Raw genomic sequence first — 20,057 nt, 5'->3', positions numbered from 1 at the left:
ACAATAAAGAATTACCAACCCATTTTTTCCAACCTTGCTCAATTTTCTTTCCCACTGTTAACCTTAAAAGGCCACATCCTATCCCCGAGATTTTAAAAAGCTGAAATTTGACACCTGTGCAACTTGAATGTAGTCTGCATCTGTTGTGCATTTACTTCATTAACAATCTTCAACATGTAACTGGCAATCTCAGCAATCAGTAACATCTAACAATGCCTTACTTTGCCAATATTAACTGACAACAGTGTCAAAGGTCATTCTAATGAAGTACTTTTGAAGCGTCATTCTTTTCATAACTTAGAAAGCAACCACTTTTATAATTGAGTGGAATGTTTTGAGTACTTATCAACCTAAAATTGGCAACATAACTCAAAAGGTAAAAGGTGCAAAGCCCCATTGGTGGGGTGTCTCAAATCTACATCTGGTCATCTGTCCAAATAGCTTACAAACGCAACATTAAATTTTGTTTGTTGATGCATCTTATAACGCATTTTAAGCTTTTTAACTGTGTTCCTTATACAGGTTTATCAAGTCATGAGGGGTCTGGATAAGGTGAATAGCAAGGGTCTGGGGTTGAGGAGTTCAACACTAGGGGACATAGTTTTAAATTGAGAGGCAAAAGTTTTTAAAAAGCCATGAGAGGCAGCTTTTTTTATTTTTACACACAGAGTGAACTGCCAGAGGAAGCGGTGGATGCAGGTATAGTTACAATATTTAAAAGACATTTGGATAAGTACATGAATAAGAAAATATTAGAGGGATATGGGCCAAATGCAGGCAAGTGGGAATAATTTAGTTTGGGAACATGGTCAGTGTGAACTAATTGGACTCAACAGTCTGTTTCCATGCTGTTTTGCTTTTTGATTCTGTCATCGAAGATACACGCAAGGACAAAGTAAACAAAAATAAAACCATAGTTTAAACATCATTGGTCTGGGATACTGTGATTTTCAAAGTTTTCTGTCCTGTCAGGGTCAAGAGCTGATTAAATTTTCATTTTGCCATGGGTTGCCATTTCTCTACAGCAGGATATGAATCTGCATTTAATTTTCTTTAATGCCCAATCCAAAATCATTAATGAATACAAAATTTCACAAGCAAACATTGACCAAAGCAAAACTAATAAAATGAAGCATACTTAGTACACTTGTTATAAATAATTAAATATTTGAACATTATGCATTTCAGTCAGCATTATATCAAACAAAGACTAATTAAAATTTTGTGATTTGCCGCAGTATAATTAAGTGTATTTTGACTTAAAATTCTTTTCATTATGAGCAATTCAGCCAAACCTTTTACTTAAAGTTATGTTGAAATTATGACACAACAAGTAGCCAATAGGTCAGTGCTGTTGCTCAATTGCTGGACAACTACTCCTACTCTTAGCTACCCACATTTATCCCAGATCCTTATACAGCACATCCTTTCTCTTTATCCACACATCTAACTTAATTTTTAATCTTAAAACATTCTCTGATTCAAAGACTGACTCCAGAACCGGATTCTTTTTGTCCAAGATCTGACAGTTAATCTTATACCTACACCCCTGGTTCTAGACCCTTAGTTCACTGCAAACTATCTTTTCTGTCGATTTTGTATCATTCCCTCAATTCCAAATTATCCTTTTTCTAACCACATAAAGCACAATACACTCTCAGGCAACTGAATTTTCCATCAATGTCTTTTCACGAGAATTGTATGTTTGCTATCTCTTCAATTCTATTTTTTTTACTCTGAGCTAGCGTTTTTGAATAGTTTGCACTATTAAACCAGCTGAATGAAGGGTCATATATCCCATGTACAGTACTGTGAATAAGTTAACTTGAAGTGGCTGAGAAACAGAACATTGAAAATACTTGAAACAGATCTAGCCAGGAATCCTTAAGCAATCATGGAACATAGGCAGACGAGAACACTGCCACTTGATTGGGAGATGGAATATTGGAGCTTGGGAGATCAGAGGTCAAATGTAATGAATCAACCAATTTATAAGTAACAGGCCAAAAAACAAATTGACAGTAAGTGATTTGTAGCTCAACAAACTGTAACTACTAGGCTGACAAAATAATGATGATAGGCAAATGGGACACACTAAATGTGTAAAATATCAGTCCAGCTGATTTTTGTACCTTTAGCCATGGTGGCTCATAGTATACACTGTAACCTGAGTGGAAAAGTAAGTGATGATTTAAAATGTAGCCACTATGCACAAATATTTTCGTATATTTGTGATCTCCAATGTATACTGCTGATGGCAAATTGTATGTTAGAGTGGAGGGGGAGAGAGGGTAGACATTTATCTATATCATGCCTTCAAGTCACTGTTCTTGTCTCTGCTACCACATCTGTTGACCATTAGGCTTCAAACCCAATTGATCCCAATCTCCCATCCCAACTTGCACCCACTGTTATCCTATTTAACTATTTACTTTCCAAGTATCCCACACTCTTCAATGTCTTAGTGGTGTAACTTTTTAGCCTTGTTATTAAGTATCCATACTCTTCAATCTCGTAACTTTCATGCATAGGAAGAAACTAATATCATGTAAACATCAGGATTTGTTTATGAATTAATATTTTGCATTCTGGCAACTTCAAAACAGAGAATTTCCTGCTACAATATAAACTCAGACTCTTGAATTCTGCTGATATTTCTTCTGAATGTAGTATTACGTTAAGGATGGAAGCTTTATCTTTCAAATAGATACATAAATATATGAAACAGAATTTTTGTTTGCCAAAATAATTAACTAAACATTTAATTAATGAAAACTCAGTGAGAATGTATTGCCCTGCTCCCAAAAGTTCTCCAGGCACCCTAGCTCCATAGTTACTTTTGAAGATTACAGTTTCACCTCCCAGCCATGCATCCTGCAGTCCTCTCACTGGAGCAGCCAAAGGCTATGACCCTCATCTTCAGCAGATATTACTCCTTCTTCTCCTGCAAGCTCAAATGCAGATGAAGTACTGTACACAGTAGCAGCAGAGCCATAGGAACATTTGTAAAGACAATCCCATTCATTTAGTGAAACAACTGGCATCTCGCTTGCCAGGTGGAGAGCCAGTAACAGACCTGCCCCATATCTCCCAGCAAGGTACGTCAAACCACATGCCAGTCAAATGAAGGGCCGTGAAGGGCATTACCATCTCCCTAGGGAGATGAATATCCCATCTAGTGAGAGCCGCTGATCACCGACTGGCAGATCCTGGTGTCAGTTTCTTGGATTAAGGATTCCAGGTAGAGGGGAACAGGGAAGCTGGAAGAAATGGAGAGAGGTACACACCCCTTTAATCTGGTGCTGACTGTCTTTGATCAAAGGAACTTCCTGCAAACCCCCCCCCTTACTCCACCCCCCATCCCACCCCAACACCACGCCCCCCCAACCTCCCCCACCCAGACTATACAGTAGCCCAGAGATCAACAGCTGTCCTGAACCCCACACAACCACAGGCCCTGTTTGCAGTTGGATTTATCCCTCAGTGATCCTTAGTTGATGGCAGGATGGATTCGTTGACTCTTGGGCCCTCCTACCAAGACCTTAATTATGGAGGAGGCAGAAAGGTGAGAGTATTTAGCTACAGCACCATTGCACCTCTTGAAGTGTCCCCTTCCTGTCTCCAAGTTCGCCAGCACTGGAAGTAGGAGGGTTCACCTACTATTTCTACTTTGTTACATTGCTATTAGTGTTGAATCTGAGCTGCATAAGCCCACTGGAACAACTGGGGTTTCCATAATTCAGAACTGGAAAGATTACCGTGTTTACATCAATGACTTTGACTTGTGGGCACAGTGCCCAATTTCAAAACGTGGGGTCTCAAAACCTGAAAGTAGTGTGGAGTCTGAGGAGTTTAAGAGGATGGGCTCAAGCTGGTGGAATAGACAAAAACACAAGTGAAATTAATGCAGAGAAGCATGAAATGATTTATGTCTTTAAAAAAAAACAAGGATAGGCAATATAAAATAAAAATTATAATTCTGGATGTAAATTTGCTCGCTAAGCTGGAAGGTTCGTTTTCAGATGTTTTGTACTAGGTAACATCATCAATAAGCCGCCAGTGAAGTGCTGGTGTTATGTCTCTCACTTTCTATTTATGTTTCCTTGGGTTGGTGATGTCATTTCCTGTACTTTTTCTCCTGCAAGAACTGGAACAAACACTACTTTGGACGAACAGGCAGAAAACTAACCACTAAGATACATGAACATCAACTAGCCACAAAAAGATTTGGCCCACTGTCACTTGTATCCTTATATACAGATGAGGAAGGACATCACTTTGACTGGGACAACACATCCAATACCAGGACAAACCAAATAGAGTCAGGTACGAGAATTCCCTGAAGCGGGGCATTCCAACTGAAACTCTGTCAACAAACACATCGAATTGGACATATCTGCCACCTTCTCAGAAAAATAACAGGAGATGACATCACCAACCCAAGGAAACCTAAACACATAAACAGAAAGTGAGACATAACATCAGCGCTTCACCGAAGGCTCACTGATGATATTACCCAGTGTGGTAATGCAAGTCTGAAAATGAATCTTCCAGCTCAGTGAACAAACTTACATCCAGAATCTCAACCTGAGCTACAAATCTGATCAAAACTCATAAAAGTAATAATTCTGAAGGAAAAGAGAAAGTTAGGGCATACGTACACAAATCACTGAAGATGGCAGAGAAAATCTTTAAAAACACATGGGATCCTGTTTTGTGAGCAAACACAACACAAAAATAAAGAAACCGTGATGAACTTTTGTAAAACACTGATTCACTATCAAGTGGACCATTATGGCCAACTCTGGCAACATACTTTAGGCAGAATGCAAAGGCTTTAGAGAGATGCGTGTAAGACTTAGAACATCAGTCACAGGGAAAGAGGGATAGATTGGCAAAGTTGGAATTGTTCTACTTGGAAAAAAGTAGTTGAGAAAAGATTTGCTGGACATGTTCAAAGTCATAAACAGGCTAGACAGAGTATATAAGAAAAAACTATTCCCATTGGTGGAGGTATTGCGAACCAGTGGATAGTGATTTTGGGATTACTGGCAAAAGAACCAGTGGTAACATTAGGAAATTCCTTTTCTCATTATGCATTTTTGGGATGTGGAATACTGCTCTTAGGTGGGGTTACAGGGAAAAAGAAGGGAATAGGAGTAGCTAAATTGATCTCGAAGAAAGTCAGTATAGACTGAATGGGTCAAATGGTCTCATTCTATGCTGTAACCATTCTATGATTAGGAGATCAGCTAAACAGCAGGAGCCAGAGACCAGGGATAATGAGCAGGCACTCCAATTTGCAGCATGTGAGTAGTAGTGTTCTGCAAGGATCTGTGTTGGGGCCCCAACTATTCAACATATTTATCAACAACTTAGATGAAGCAATAAAGAGTTAGGCATCCAAGTCTGACATTTACACAAAGACAGGTGATACTGTAAATGAATATATAAATTTACAAAGAAATATTGAGTGGAAAATCAAAGATATTTGGCAGTTTGTGCACATAGTTTATTAAAGTATCATGAACAGATCCAGAAAAAAAAAGACAAACTAGCTACTGGGATGTTAGTCTTCACATGCAGAGGACTAGAATACCAGGAGGTAGATGTTGTGCTACATTTCTACAAAGTCCTGTCGAGATATTGCCTGAGGTACTGTGAGCAGTTCTTGGCGTCATACTTTCGGAAAGAAATATTGGCTTTGGGGAAAGAGCAGCATAGAGTTACTCGCATGTTACCTGGATCCAAAGGGTTAAATTACACAGTGGAATTACAATTTGGAAGATAAAAGGATGATGTGATCAGTTTTCAAGATTATGGGGAACTGATAAGACTGATTAGAGAGTAAGTATATCTGTTGGTTGGAGAAACTAGAGTGAGGATAGGAATGAAATTAGGAAACACTTATTCATGCAAAAGGTGTCAGGATGGTATGTATCAAAATTACAATTATTCCCAAAGGTAGCTCTGTACATTATCAGCAATGGTTATTTAAATTTAACTTCTATGAATTATACAATATTTTGATTAGAAAACCAATTAATTGTGCCTGCTTCACATCACAGTTGACTGCACAAATCCTATTTTTTTTCGAAATGCTCTTCTAGTGTTTGTTTCTTCCTCCACTGAAAACTGTGTTTGATTGAGCTTCAACTGTCACTCGTGGCTACTCCTTCAAATAGCTCTCCCTATGTTTCTATCATTGAGGAGGCTAACTCCTCATCAAGTTTTCAGACTTCAATGATCCCTCACCTCCCAATGTGTGCTAACCCAAAACAGTTGCAGTGGGTCAAACAATTCTACTCAAAGCTTTACTTTTACTGTTGCAAGCGTTTTTTTTTGCCACTCACAACTGCTTATCATTTTCAGCAACACCAACCTTCATTGCTAGGCCTTGCTATAAACCATGCTGGGAGGGCATCCTCTTTCACTATTGGGATCACATTAGATATGTGCAGAAATTTATTCCATGTTCACATTGTAACACCAAACACTATGCACCTTTACATTTCAACATAAAGCTATTAATTCATGGATGAAAATGAACTTCTTTACATTGCTTCATTACCAAGTGAAAAGCAAGCAGAAAACTAACACTATTATTAAAACCTACATCTAATCAAGATTCAGCCTCGCCTTCCCTTTGGCTTTGTGTCAACTCTGTATGATTACATTTCAACCTTGAGCCATTTTCTGTTTTAAAGATGCTGTATAACTGCAAGTTGTTACGGAAGATATTTCCTCCATTGCAGCACATTGCAAATGCTTCTGCTTGTGTTTCTCTTGCATATTTTTCACATTGATAGCTGCTTTAGCTGAGAAGCCATAAATCAGATCACAATAGACAATTAGGACCAAAAATATCTCATTAATCTTTATTTGTCAAATGACACATATCAATTCTAATGCAACTTATTTACTTGGTACTGCAACCTTAGGTCCTATATGATCAGAGTTGCTTGGAAAGAAAACGCCAGGGTCCTGACCTAAACGGTAATCCAGTACTTCATTCAGCAGTTGTGTTGCACTTCACAGTCAATGTGTTTGACACTCAAAATGGACACAGCAAGGGGTAAAATAATTGATTTTTCAGCTGCTCAAGTAACTTGTGCTGAAAATGACTAAAATCCCAGGGGCTTACTCCCCTTTCATTGCCCTATTAAATGCCAGTATGCGTTCTTTAACAAAGATTAAGCCATCGTTCAAGAGGTTGAAATATTAATATGGATCATGACATACCAATCCATCAGTACTCTGTTTGGGTATATATTTCCTGATTTCAAAGTCACAAAGTTCACATCACAACCTTTTTTTTCTTGTTTTACTGTGCAACAATGTGGAATTTGACAGTTAACTTGTGCCTAAAAATCTGCAGTCAATAATTTTTGAGGTGGTTATTTCCAGAGAGTTAAACTGCCATTCAAGATTCACTTTTATCACAACCTCTCAGAAGAAACACAGATAAAATTACATGAACCTGTGTCATAGATGAAAGATAGTGTATCTGATGCAGCCAAACAGTAATATTTCACCTTTTTGAAATATGGATGTCTTATCCAATCAAAGAATTTTGATAATCTGGGGAATGGGGAGGGAAGGACTGCCTGCTGGCTAAATCTGGAAGTTTGGGTTTGTGACAATTCTTGCTGAATTTAAAACAGTTTTTGCAATTAAATACTTTTCCAACAAGTTTGACAGCTGCAACCAACCAGACTGGGTGCAGGGTGAGAGCCAACTAATTGCTGAAGTCCAATAAACTAAGTATGTTTGTGGGAAGTATTCATACCTCCCTTCTGATTTCATGATTTCTATATGCCCAGGGAACACTGTTAGCCGGCATTAAAAGTAATATTAAAATGGAGGCACAAATCTCCTGAAAATAATCCAGTGACTGATATGACACTTGGTCACCATTGTTCACTGTCCTCTGACCCATCTTGTTAAAATTCAATGTTGGCAGATTGCCCATTCCTTTTATTTTTAACCTTGCTTAAGGACAGGAAGATGAAAGGAGAAAAAACAAGGAGATACTGAGAAATGAACAATTACTAGCTGGTTGTGATCTGCAACTACATCACATTACAAGAAGAATATGATTTATCATAAACATCACTATCTTTAGTCTGCTCTGCTTTGCATGTCTAAAAATTTAAGGTGCATTTCAACAGTACAAATATAAACCATTGTTAGAGGTAAATTACAATGATGCAGCATATTATTACAATGTACAATATTACAAAATATTCAGTACACTTTTTTTAAACTTAGTTTGGAATATTTATTCTCCTGCCTCCAGTAGCTAAAAGAAAACATGATCAGGTCTGTTGTTGCTCTGCAAGTTAGCTTAGGTATGTGAGTGAATTATTATCCATCCAGAACATGTTTATCTTCTGATCTAGAGTGGTTGTTCAAATGAACATAGGACTTTTTGTTCATTGAAACTTATCTCTTTAGTCACACAACTCGCTTATCATTACTTAGCATACAACTGCATTGAGAATTGCCTTTATGTTATTTTGGTTTCCATGTAATCTATTATTCCAAATATTTATCCCTTGGTAAGAATAATTTCCTCATTAGTCGGGAAAGGCAAATCTCCCCAACCTTACTTGCGTGGGACTCAAAGCAGGTGGAATGCTCTCCTGGAGCCCAAAATCAGTATTGGTCAAGAATGAAATGTACTATGTTGTTTCCACATACATGCAAAGAGACACTCACTTCCCCAACTCTATGATGGAACAATAGCAACAGTACTGTTGTTAAGTGTGATGTGTAGTGATAGTATTCGCACAATTCTCTCTGCCCAGTTAAATGCCCTCCTCTTTCTCTTGAACTTCACTTTAGCATTGAGTACCAACCACAATGTGTTTATAAGAGATAACACTTTATGAAAGTCATAGAATTTGTGTAAATAAATTACATATCAAACATTTTAATTACACCTTATCGTTAAACAGGACATCTAATCCTTATATTATTTTCAACAGGTGTGAAGAAGTTGCAAATGAATGGAGTCGGATCAGGATTCACTGGGTGGAAATCAATGCTCATGATGGTGGGTCCAACCACTGGTTGGCAAGTCAGTGATAACTTTACAGTAGCCATTCCACATCCCTGATTCAACTTAGCGACAATTAAGTATACACCATGATGATGTACTTCATCACATTCTGGGCAAATTTCCCACCTCTGAGAGCCGCCAGCTAAACAGTGCTGCCATGAGCAGTAGCTATTGTCTATATTTACAGCAAACACAGACTGCAGGATGGTTGCTGGACCCCAGAATAAATGTAGGGAAGACATTGTTGTGGTTCTGTTCGCCGAGCTGGGAGTTTTTGTTGCAAATATTTCGTCCCCTTTCTAAGTGACATCCTCAGTGCTTGGGAGCTTCCTGTGAAGCGCTTCTGTGATGTTTCCTCCAGCATTTATAGTGGCTTGTCTCTGCCGCTTCCAGTTGTCAGTTGCTGTCCGCTGCAGTGGCCGGTATATTGGGTCCAGGTCGATGCGTTTGTTGATAGATGTCTGGATCCGCTGATCAGGTGTTTCAGTTTCTGCTGTAGCTCTTTAGCCAGTTCGTGTACACAAACCAGACATCCCACTCAGACCCATAGTATCACTACCAGGGACACCATCACACAAACTGGCTAAAGAGCTACAGAAACTGAAACACCTGATCAGCGGATCCAGACACTCTATACAGTCAACACAAGAATTCTTGGACATCATCAGAAATATACACATAGACAAGGAAGAAACCATGGTCTCATTCGATGTAACAGCACTGTTCACCTCTATCGACAAAACCCTAGCCAGAGAAACAACATCCAACCTGCTGGACATACAAAAGAGACAACAGGACGTTGAACCTATTAACAAAGACGGCACACTTAAACTACTGGTCCTGTGCCTCACAATACACTTCACATTCAACAACCAGATATACGAACAAATCAACGGAATGCCCATGGGCTCACCGATCTCTGGACTCTCAGCAGAAGCAGTGATGCAAAGGTTAGAACAAACAGTCTTACTGCAAATACAACCCAAACTCTGGGTCAGATATGTGGACAACACCTTTGTAATCATTAAAAACACAGAAATAGAGAAAACACACTGGATCATCAACGCCACACTCACAGGAATCCAATTCACGAGAGAGGAAGAAAAGGACAACCAGCTCCCATTCCTAGACGTGATGGTACAGAGAGCACCGAACGGAGAATTCAGCACGAAGGTATACAGAAATGCCACACACACAGACCAAGTCCTGAACTATGAAAGCAACCACCCCAACACACACAACCGAAGTTGCATCAGGACACTATTCAAAAGGGCCACAACACACTGCAACACACCAGAACTGCAAAAAGAGGAAGAACACCTATACAAGGTATTCACCAAAAACGGATACCCGCGCAATTTCATCAACAGATGCCTAAGGGAGAGACAAAGGAACTAGGACATGCCGCAACCCAAAGGACTAGCCACACTACCATATATCAGGAGCATTTCCGAACTGACAGCCAGACTGCTGCGACCACTAGGACTCATAACAGCACACAAACCAACAGCCATTCTCAGACAACAACTCACCAGGACAAAGGACCCGATACCCAGCATGAGCAAAACCAACGTAGTGTACAAAATCCCATGCAAGGACTGCACAAAACACTACATAGGACAAACAGGAAGTCAGCTAACAACCCGCATCCATGAACACCAACTAGCCACGAAACGACACGACCAGCTTAGTAGCCACACACGCGGAAGACAAACAACATGAATTTGACTGGGACAACACTACTACTATAGGGCAAGCCAAACAGAGAACAGCCAGGGAATTCCTAGAGGCATGGCACTCATTCACAGATTCTATCAACAAACACATCGACCTGGACCCAATATACCGGCCACTGCAGTGGACAGCAACTGACAACCGGAAGCGGCAGAGACAAGCCACTATAAATGCCGGAGGAAACATCACAGAAGCGCTTCACAGGAGGCTCCCAAGCACTGAGGATGTCACCTAAAAAGGGGATGAAACGTTTGCAACAAAAACTCCCAGCTCGGCGAACAGAACCACAACAACGAGCACCCAAGCTACAAATCTTCTCACAAACTTTGAGTATGGAAGACATTGCAAAGGGGGAGTGGTGTATCAGTTTTATTGATCAATACCAGTTACAAATGGATGAGACCTCAATTGGCTTCAGGGCAGAAAGGTGGTACACAGGTGTACCCCTCCTGTATTTAAATGAGGTGAATGGTGGGGTGGTGGTGGTGGTTTGGGGAGAATGGGGAAGTCAGCTGGGCGATGGGATTTCTACACAGTTACAAAGATCCCACCTCTCACCAATTAGCTAATCTCTGGTGGGAAAATTAAATGGAGGTAAAGGAGTGACAAAAAAAAGCTTCACTTCAGAAGATAGCCTCATGAATGGAGTTATTGTATTTTGAGAATTTTCCTTGCAGCAGTTGCACCAAATATGAGGATGCAAGTCACTTAAGGAATGCATGGGTATAAAAAGTCATCAAACATAATAATGACATCAATTTATCCAAATTTCAAAGATTTGAAATTATCTTTCTGTATGGATACAGTCGTCCTTACCTTGTCTATCATATCTGGCCTGTTGGTGGCTGCCAAGATTGTCACATTATGGAGCTGTTCAATTCCATCCATTTCAGTCAGCAATTGTGCAAGGACTCGATCAGCCACATTCCCAGCACCAGCAGAACTGAAACAAAACATAGGATCAGAATGTTTTCAACAATACATAGGAAAACATATCTTCAATTAGAACACGCCAAACTCAGAACTGAAAATTTCTCTTCTGACCTCCTAAGAAGCATCGATGAGTAGAGCACATTTCATGTTACTTTTACCATTAAATATTTGTCCCATCTTGTAGTTTTTATTTCAGGGGTATACACACAAAAAAAAGTTATTCTGAAAAAAATGTACGATTATTCAACATGACTTACAGACTATTCATAAATGGCATCTGCACCAGAAAAATGTTTCATTTCCTTACTATAAATGATCTTATCCCAAAGTGTGTTGTTGAGCAATATGACTTTTTATTTACTCTTCTCACGCATTCAGTTCTTCATGATAATCCTGCTGAGAGATGTGCCTTTAAGAATAATTTGTTTTGTCACTTTTTTTTAAAGCAATTTGTTGTAAACGTGGAGTCAAGCAGTCTGCTTTGAGTGCATCTAGCTTTGGAATTTTTTTTTAAACAAAACAATCTGTGTGGAGATTGCACATTCTCCCAGTGTCTGCGTGGGTTTCCTCCAGGTGCTCCGGTTTCCTCCCACAGTCCAAAGATGTGCAAGTCGGGTGAATTGGCCATGCTAAATTGCCCATTGTGTTCGGTGCATTAGTCAGAGGGGAAATGGGTCTGGATGGGTTACTCTTCGGAGGGTCGGTGTGGATTGGTTGGTCCACACTGTCAGGACTCTAATCTAATCAATCAGTCTGAAGGGATGGGGTCAAGCCCCCACAGAACCAGGATTTTTGTCCTAGTTTTCAGTAGTTGCTGGAATCTTAAAGCTGGATGTGGAAGTTGTTATTCCTCTTTCTGTTAGAGCTAAGAGCTTCTCTTCCTGAGACAAGCTATTTTACCATATTTGCCTTTGCCAAGGATATATTTATGGAATGCTATGATATTGGATCAATTGCTGTTTAGTAGTTAAATAATTGAGTTGAGTTTAAATAATTCTGTTGAATTTTCCAGTAGACTTATTATTTCCTTCATTTGTATTTTAACTATAATGTAAGAATTAAGTGTATTTTGATTCAGTCCTGGTAGTTTGACCATTTGGAACAGATTGCCTTATACTTGCCTTTCACAGTAAGAAAAAGTTGAGGTCTAGGCTATTTTCTGAATGTGTTGAAGGGATTTGGTCTGGTCCACTTGCCATGATCAAAATCTCTACAGAACAGAATTAGAATCCCTACAGAGTGGAAGCAGGCCCATCAGTTCAACAAGTCCACACCGACCCTCTGAAGAGTAACCCACCCAGACCCTTCCCCTACCCTATATATTCACCCTGCCTGATAACCTACACAATGGGCAATTTTGCACGGCCAACTCATCTAACCTGTGAGAGGAAACCAGAGCACCCGGAGGAAACCCATGTAAACACTGGGAGAATGGGCAAATTCCACACAGACAGCCACCGAAGGTGGGTATTGAACCCGAGTCCCTCGCACTGTTAGGCAGCTGTGCTAACCACTGAGCCACCATGCTGCCCTTGAGTTGTGCGTGGATGAGTTCAAATATTCACTTCTTGAAGTAGTGAGGATTCATGCGGAACAGCAGACTGCAAGATTAGCTGCGGAAATGGCAGATGATTATGAATTGGTTTATAAATTAGCTTCTGCATCAATTTCAATCTGTGAGGAACAGAAATTGGAGAAAAGAGAAATCCTCAGGTGGTAACAGAAAATAAGATCTCATTGAACATAGTAAAGATTGTTTACCACAGGTCAAAAAGGAAACCAATTACAGGGAATAGTAGTAAAAAGTTCAAATGTTTTCACTGTGCTAAAGTTGCAGTGTTGGTCATTTAGAAAAAGCACTGGGAAGATGAATGTGGAAAAACAGAATAAGCCAGTGAGAATTGTTGAAATGATAAAGGAAAATACAGTGAAAGCTAATAAGCTGTAAAACAATGTACGACCTGATCAGGGCTTGGTTGAGAAGTAAGTGTCAGATCTCTTTAAAGAATATACGTGCGAGGCTAAGGTTTATTCATGTATGTTGTGGTTCTGTTCGCCGAGCTGGGAGTTTTTGTTGCAAACATTTCGTCCCCTTTCTAGGTGACATCTTCAGTGCTTGGGAGCCTCCTATGAAGCGCTTCTGTGCTGATTCCTCTGGCATTTATACTGGTTTGAATCTGCCGCTTCCGGTTGCCAGTTGCTGTCCACTGCAGTGGCCGGTATATAGGGTCTAGGTCGATGTGTCTGTTGATAGAATTCGTGGAGGAGTGCCATGCTTCTAGGAATTCCCTGGCTGTTCTCTGTTTGGCCTGCCCTATAATAGTAGTGTTGTCCCAATCGAATTCATGTTGTTTGTCATCTGAGTGTATGGCTACTAGGGATAGCCGGTCGTGTTGTTTCGTGGCTAGTTGATGTTGGTGGATGCGGGTTGTTAGCTGTCTTTCTTTTTGTCCTATGTAGTGTTTTGTGCAGTCCTTGCATGGGATTTTGTACACTACGTTGGTTTTGCTCATGCTGGGTATCGGGTCCTTTGTCCTGGTGAGTCGTTGTCTGAGGGTGGCTGTTGATATGTGTGCTGTTATGAGTCCTAGTGGTCGCAGCAGTCTGGCTGTCAGTTCAGAAATGCTCCTGATGTATGGGAGTGTGGCCAGTCCTTTGGGTTGTGGCATGTCCTCATTTCGTTGTCTTTCCCTGAGGCATCTGTTGATGAAATTGCGCGGGTATCCGTTTTTGGTGAATACCTTGTATAGGTGTTCTTCTTCCTCTTTTTGTAGTTCAGGTGTGCTGCAGTGTGTTGTAGCCCTTTTGAATAATGTCCTGATGCAACTTCGTTTGTGTGTGTTGGGGTGGTTGCTTTCATAGTTCAGGACTTGGTCTGTGTGTGTGGCTTTTCTGTATACCTTCGTGGTGAATTCTCCGTTTGGTGTTCTTTGTACCATCATTCATGTATGTTAGGATGAGCAAGTAAAGAAATTAATATTTTAAGACATATGGGAGCAAGTCAATCTTTGATGGTGAGAGATGAGGAGAAATGTAATTCGGAATACGCACTGCTAGAAAAGGTGGTAATACGTGGAATTCTTGATAAGAAGAGCAGTGTTCTATAATATAAAGTGAGGTTGAAAAGTCCAATGAAAAGTGGCAGTAGTAGTAGAGAAATTCCCTGTTCCAGAAATTCAGCTTATCCTTGGCACTGATGTAGCTGGAGCTCAGATGGGATTGATGTCTGCGGTGGTTGAGAAGCCAGTGGAAAACCAGACAACTGAGGTGTTACAGGAAACATATCCTAGAATTTTTCCTGACTGCGTGGCAACAAGGTTACAAAACACAGGTGGAAACAGGAGGAGAAATCAAACAGTAAACTTAAGGAAGTTGAACTTCAATTATCAGAAACTGGTTGAGAAAAAAGCAAGACTAGGTAGAGGATAAAGTGGGTATTTTTACTTCAGAGAAAGTAGATGAATTACAACAGAAAGACGAAAAACTACTGTTGTACCAAAAGCATACACAGACGTAGAATCTGTGTGTTTCCAATAATGCTACTACCTTAAAAATGACATCTTGAAGAGGAAATGGAGACCATTGCATACTCAGGTGGATAAGAATTGGGCAGATGTTGTATTACCGGTGGGTTAGACAAAGGAGATGTTGCAGATAGCACATGAATTACTAGTTGGGAGACATTTTGGAGTAAAGAAAACTCAAGCCAACATACAAAAACATATTTATTGGCCTGGACTGCATAGGATGTGGTTGACGTCTGTCAAACATGTCATACATGGCAGGTAATTAGAAAACCACAGGCAGTGATCGAACCAGCAGCTTTATTATCAATTCCTGCATTTCAGGAACCTTTTACAAGGGTCTCCATTGATTGTGTGGTACCGCTGCCTAAAACAGAAGTGGGAATCAGTATTTGTTGACCATAATGGACGTGTCAATTGATATCCGGAGGGCACCATTATGCAATATCATGGCTAAAAGGATTGCAAAAGAGTTACTCAATTTTTTTTACTAGATATGGTCTCATCACAGAAATACAATCAGATGAAGGGTCAGATTTTACATCAAAATTATTCAAAGACGTTATCAGAATCACAAAGAACATGAGAATGCTGGCGTCAAACTTTAATGACCATGTTGAGGGCTTGTAGTCAAGACTATCCAGAGGATTGGGATAAAGGAATTCCATTTGTACTTTCTGTATTAGGTATACACCTAAATTCAGTTCATTTAAATTAGTTTTTGGGCAGGAGGTGAGAGGACCACTGAAATTAATTAAGGAGGAATTTGTGAGTCAGAGTTCAGAGACCACATATTTGGACAGTGCGTCAAATTTTTAAAAAAAAGTAGAGCAGGTGAGTTGGCTAGACAGCATTTAGAAGTAGCACAGGATGTGATGAAACAGGAAGCAGGTAAGAGATCAAAAATTCACAATTTTGTCAGTGAAGATAAAGTGTTAGTTGTATCCCAGTGGTAGGCGAACGTTTAAAGACAAAGTTTAGTGGACCCTATCAAATCAGAAGGAAATTAAGTGAGGGGAATTATTTGATAAGAATGACAAATAGAAAAATCTGTGTGTGTCATGCGAGTATGCTCCAAAGATATTTTGTTGGCATGGAAAGCAAAAGGAGATTGCGTTACTGATTACAAAACAGAGTGAAGAACCAAGTTCAGGTGATTCTAAATTGTTCATTCCTCAAATTGGACAATGAGGAAGTTCTCAAAAATTGGAAATAAATTATTGAGCTATCTTCCAGAGGAAAATCAAAATGACCTGAAAGCGTTATTACAATCATAAGGGAGATATGTGGGATAACCTGGGAAGTACTAATGGGATTATGCATGATGTCATAAAGGAAATGCTGTTCCAATTAAGCAACATCCTTTAGACCTAACCCTCTAATGTTGGCACAGGTTCAAAAATAAATTGAAAGCATAAGTTCAAAGTTCAAAGATGACAATCTCCCTAGAATATTCCTGGAATACTCATTTCTGGAATATCTGGATAACAAGGATACCTATATCATGCTCCTTCTTATTGATTACAGTTCCACCTTCAACACGATAATTCCAAACAAACTCATCTCTGAACTCAGAGACCTCGGTCTTGGTTTTCCACTCTGTTACTGGATCCTCAACTTCTGACCCATAGCTTGCAATCAGTAAGAATAGGTGACAACACCTTCTCCGCCATAATCCTTAACATAGGTGCCCTCAAGGCTGCCACCTACTATACAGTCACAGCTGTGTGGCCAAATTCCACCCCAACTCCACTTACAAGTTTGCTGTTGACACCACCATCGTATGGCGGATCGCAGACAACGACGAGACAAAATTCAGAAAAAAAGATTTTGTGCTTAGCACATGGCGCAAAAACAATAATTTCTCCATCAATGTCAAAAACGCAGGAGCTGGTCATTGACTTCAAGAACAGAGTCTGGATCAGTGGTGCTGGAAGAGCACAGCAGTTCAGGCAGCATCCGATGAGCAGTAAAATCAACGTTTCAGGCAAAAGCCCTTCATCAGGAATAAAGGCAGTGCAGAGCACACCCCTGTCTGCATCAATGGTGCTGAGGTGGAGATGGTTGAGGGTGCCTAGTACCTGGGAATAATGATCATCAACAATCCACCCATGTTGATGCAATGGTCAAGAAAGCACAACATCTCTACATCCTCAGGAAGCTAAGGAAATTTGGTGTGTCCACAAGAGTCCTTACTAATTCTTATAGATGTACAATAGACAGCATTCTATCTGCATGCATCACGGTGTGGTTTGGCAACTGCTTTTCTCCAGACGGCAAGAAACTACAGAGTCGTTAACACAGCCTAGTCCATTATGCAATCAGCCTTCCATCCACTGACTCCATCTATACCTCCTGCTGCCTTGAGAAAGCAATCAGCATAATCACAAGCCCCTCCTACCCTGGTTATACTCTCTTTCACCCTCTTCTATCAGACAGAGGTATAAAGGTTTGCATACAAGTTTCAAACACAGCTTCTTCCCTGTTATTATTAGACTTCTGAATGGCCCTCTCACGTTTTAAATATGATGTTGATCTCACTGTGCACCTTCTCTGCAGCTGTAAAATTGCATTCTTTGCTGTTCTATTACCCAAATGCACAGGATATGATCTGCCTATACTGCATGCAAAATAAAGCTTTTCACAGTACCTAGGTACATGTGACAATAACAAATCAAACAAAATTAAATAATTGAAATGAGCTGCAACAAATGGGGCTCATCCACAGTAATGATGCCAAAACCAGGTGGTACCCAACGATTATCGGTAGACTATCGCAAAGCCAATGCAGTTACTAAATCTGACTCATCCTATTCAATGTTTGGAAGACCATAGTGAGAATGGGATAGGCAACTCAAATTTCTAAGTTGGACTTACTCAGAGAATATTGGCAAGTACCTTTGTCCAGAAGAATGAAGGAAATTTGTGTTGCAGACGTTTCATCCCCTGTCTAGGTGACATCCTCAGTGCTTGGGAGCCTCCTGTGAAGCGCTTCTGTGTTCTTTCCTCCACCAGTTGTAGTGGTTTGAATCTGCCGCTTCTGGTTGTCAGTTCCTGCTGTCCATTGCAGTGGTCGGTATATTGGGTCCAGGTCGATGTGCTTATCCACAGATTCAAGCAACGGACAGCTGGAACTGACAACTGGAAGCGGCAGATTCAAACCACTACAAATGGTGGAGGAAAGATCACAGAAGCGCTTTACAGGAGGCTCCCAAGCACTGAGGATGTTACCTAGACAGGGAACGAAACGTCTGCAACACAAATTTCCAGCTCGGCGAACAGAGCCCGAGCTACAAATCTTCTCACAAACTATGAAGGAAAATTCAGCTTTCGTGACACGGAATAAACAGTACCAGTTTAAAATCATGCAACTTGGTATGAAAAATATGCCAGTCACATTTCAAAGACTAACCAATAAAGTAATTTGGGATTACTTAATAATGTGGTGTACAGAGAAGATCTGGTGATTTTTAGTCACACGTGAAAAAACCATTTGGAGCATCCATTGGATTTGTTCGATGGACTTCAGGAGGGGTGGTTGGTGGTAAAAAACCTGGCAAAGAGTGAGTTCATAAAGGCCTAAGTCACTTTTCTGGGCCATGTTATTGGACGTAGACAGATGACCCCATAGGATGTGAAAACAAAGGTTATTGGGAAGTTTCCCATACCACTGACCAAGAGGGAAGCACGATGATTCTTGGGACTGCATAGTTTTTATAGAAAATTCATATCACATTTTAGCAGTGTGGATGTTCCACTGATTGACTTGTTGAAGAAGTGCAAAAATTTCAATGGACAGAGGAATGTCAAAGACATTTGACTGCCTGAAAGCTGTGTTAACCTCAATATGAGCCACAGCTAACTAACTAACTTTGTGGGTGGCACGGTGGCACAGTGGTTAGCACTGCTGCCTCACAGCGCCTGTAGACCCGGGTTCAATTCCCGACTCAGGTGACTGACTGTGTGGAGTTTGCACGTTCTCCCCGTGTCTGCGTGGGTTTCCTCCGGGTGCTCCGGTTTCCTCCCTCCCACAATCCAACTCAGGTGAGTTGGCCATGCTAAATTGCCCGTAGTGTTAGGTAAGGGGTAAATGTAGGGGTATGGGTGGGTTGCGCTTTGGCGGGTCGGTGTGGACTTGTTGGCCCGAAGGGCCTGTTTCCACACTGTAAGTAATCTAATCTAATCAAAGTCATTCAAGGTGGCTATCGATGCAAGTGATGTGGGTGTTAGTGCCGTACTGTTACAAGACAATGACACGATAGAAAGACTATTGGGTATTTTTCCAAAAAGTTGAATACTGATCAACGGAAAAATTCCAAAATTGAGAATGAGACCTTGAGTTTAACGTTCATGTTGCAACATTTCAACATTTACGTTGCTGGTAATATTGCTGATCATAACCTCTTAAAGTTTGTGAGAAGATTTGTAGCTTGGGTGCTCATTGTTGTGGTTCTGTTCGTTGAGCTGGGAATTTGTGTTGCAGACGTTTCGTTCCCTGTCTAGGTGACATCCTCAGTGCTTGGGAGCCTCCTGTGAAGCGCTTGTGATGTTTCCTCTGGCATTTATAGTGGTTTGTCTCTGCCGCTTCCGGTTGTCAGTTCCAGCTGTCCACTGCCGTGGCCGGTATATTGGGTCCAGGTCGATGTGTTTGTTCATAGAATCAGTGGATGAGTGCCATGCCTCTCGGAATTCCCTGGCTGTTCTCTGTTTGGCTTGTCCTATAATAGTAGTGTTGTTCCAATCGAACTCATGTTGCTTATCATCTGCGTGGGCGGCTACTAAGGATAACTGGTTATGTCGTT

At 40.5% G+C, this 20,057-nt stretch overlaps 1 protein-coding gene across 4 annotated transcripts in view; it reads right to left on the bottom strand.

Annotated features, from left to right (window-relative positions):
- The window catches only part of afg2a (AFG2 AAA ATPase homolog A), a 557,175-nt gene that overhangs the window by 381,427 nt on the left and 155,691 nt on the right, over positions 1–20,057 (bottom strand). For all 4 annotated transcript variants that reach the window (XM_060851665.1, XM_060851664.1, XM_060851666.1 and 1 more), the window contains one exon: positions 11,615–11,741. In XM_060851665.1, the coding sequence (XP_060707648.1) occupies positions 11,615–11,741 (127 nt within the window). The remainder of the gene's footprint in view (positions 1–11,614; positions 11,742–20,057) is intronic.

This window comes from Hemiscyllium ocellatum, chromosome 36 (genome assembly GCF_020745735.1).
Source record: "Hemiscyllium ocellatum isolate sHemOce1 chromosome 36, sHemOce1.pat.X.cur, whole genome shotgun sequence".
In the NCBI taxonomy this organism is placed as follows: domain Eukaryota; kingdom Metazoa; phylum Chordata; class Chondrichthyes; order Orectolobiformes; family Hemiscylliidae; genus Hemiscyllium; species Hemiscyllium ocellatum.
The sequence above is the reverse complement of the archived record's forward strand: the minus strand, read 5'-3'. Positions and strand labels throughout refer to the sequence as shown.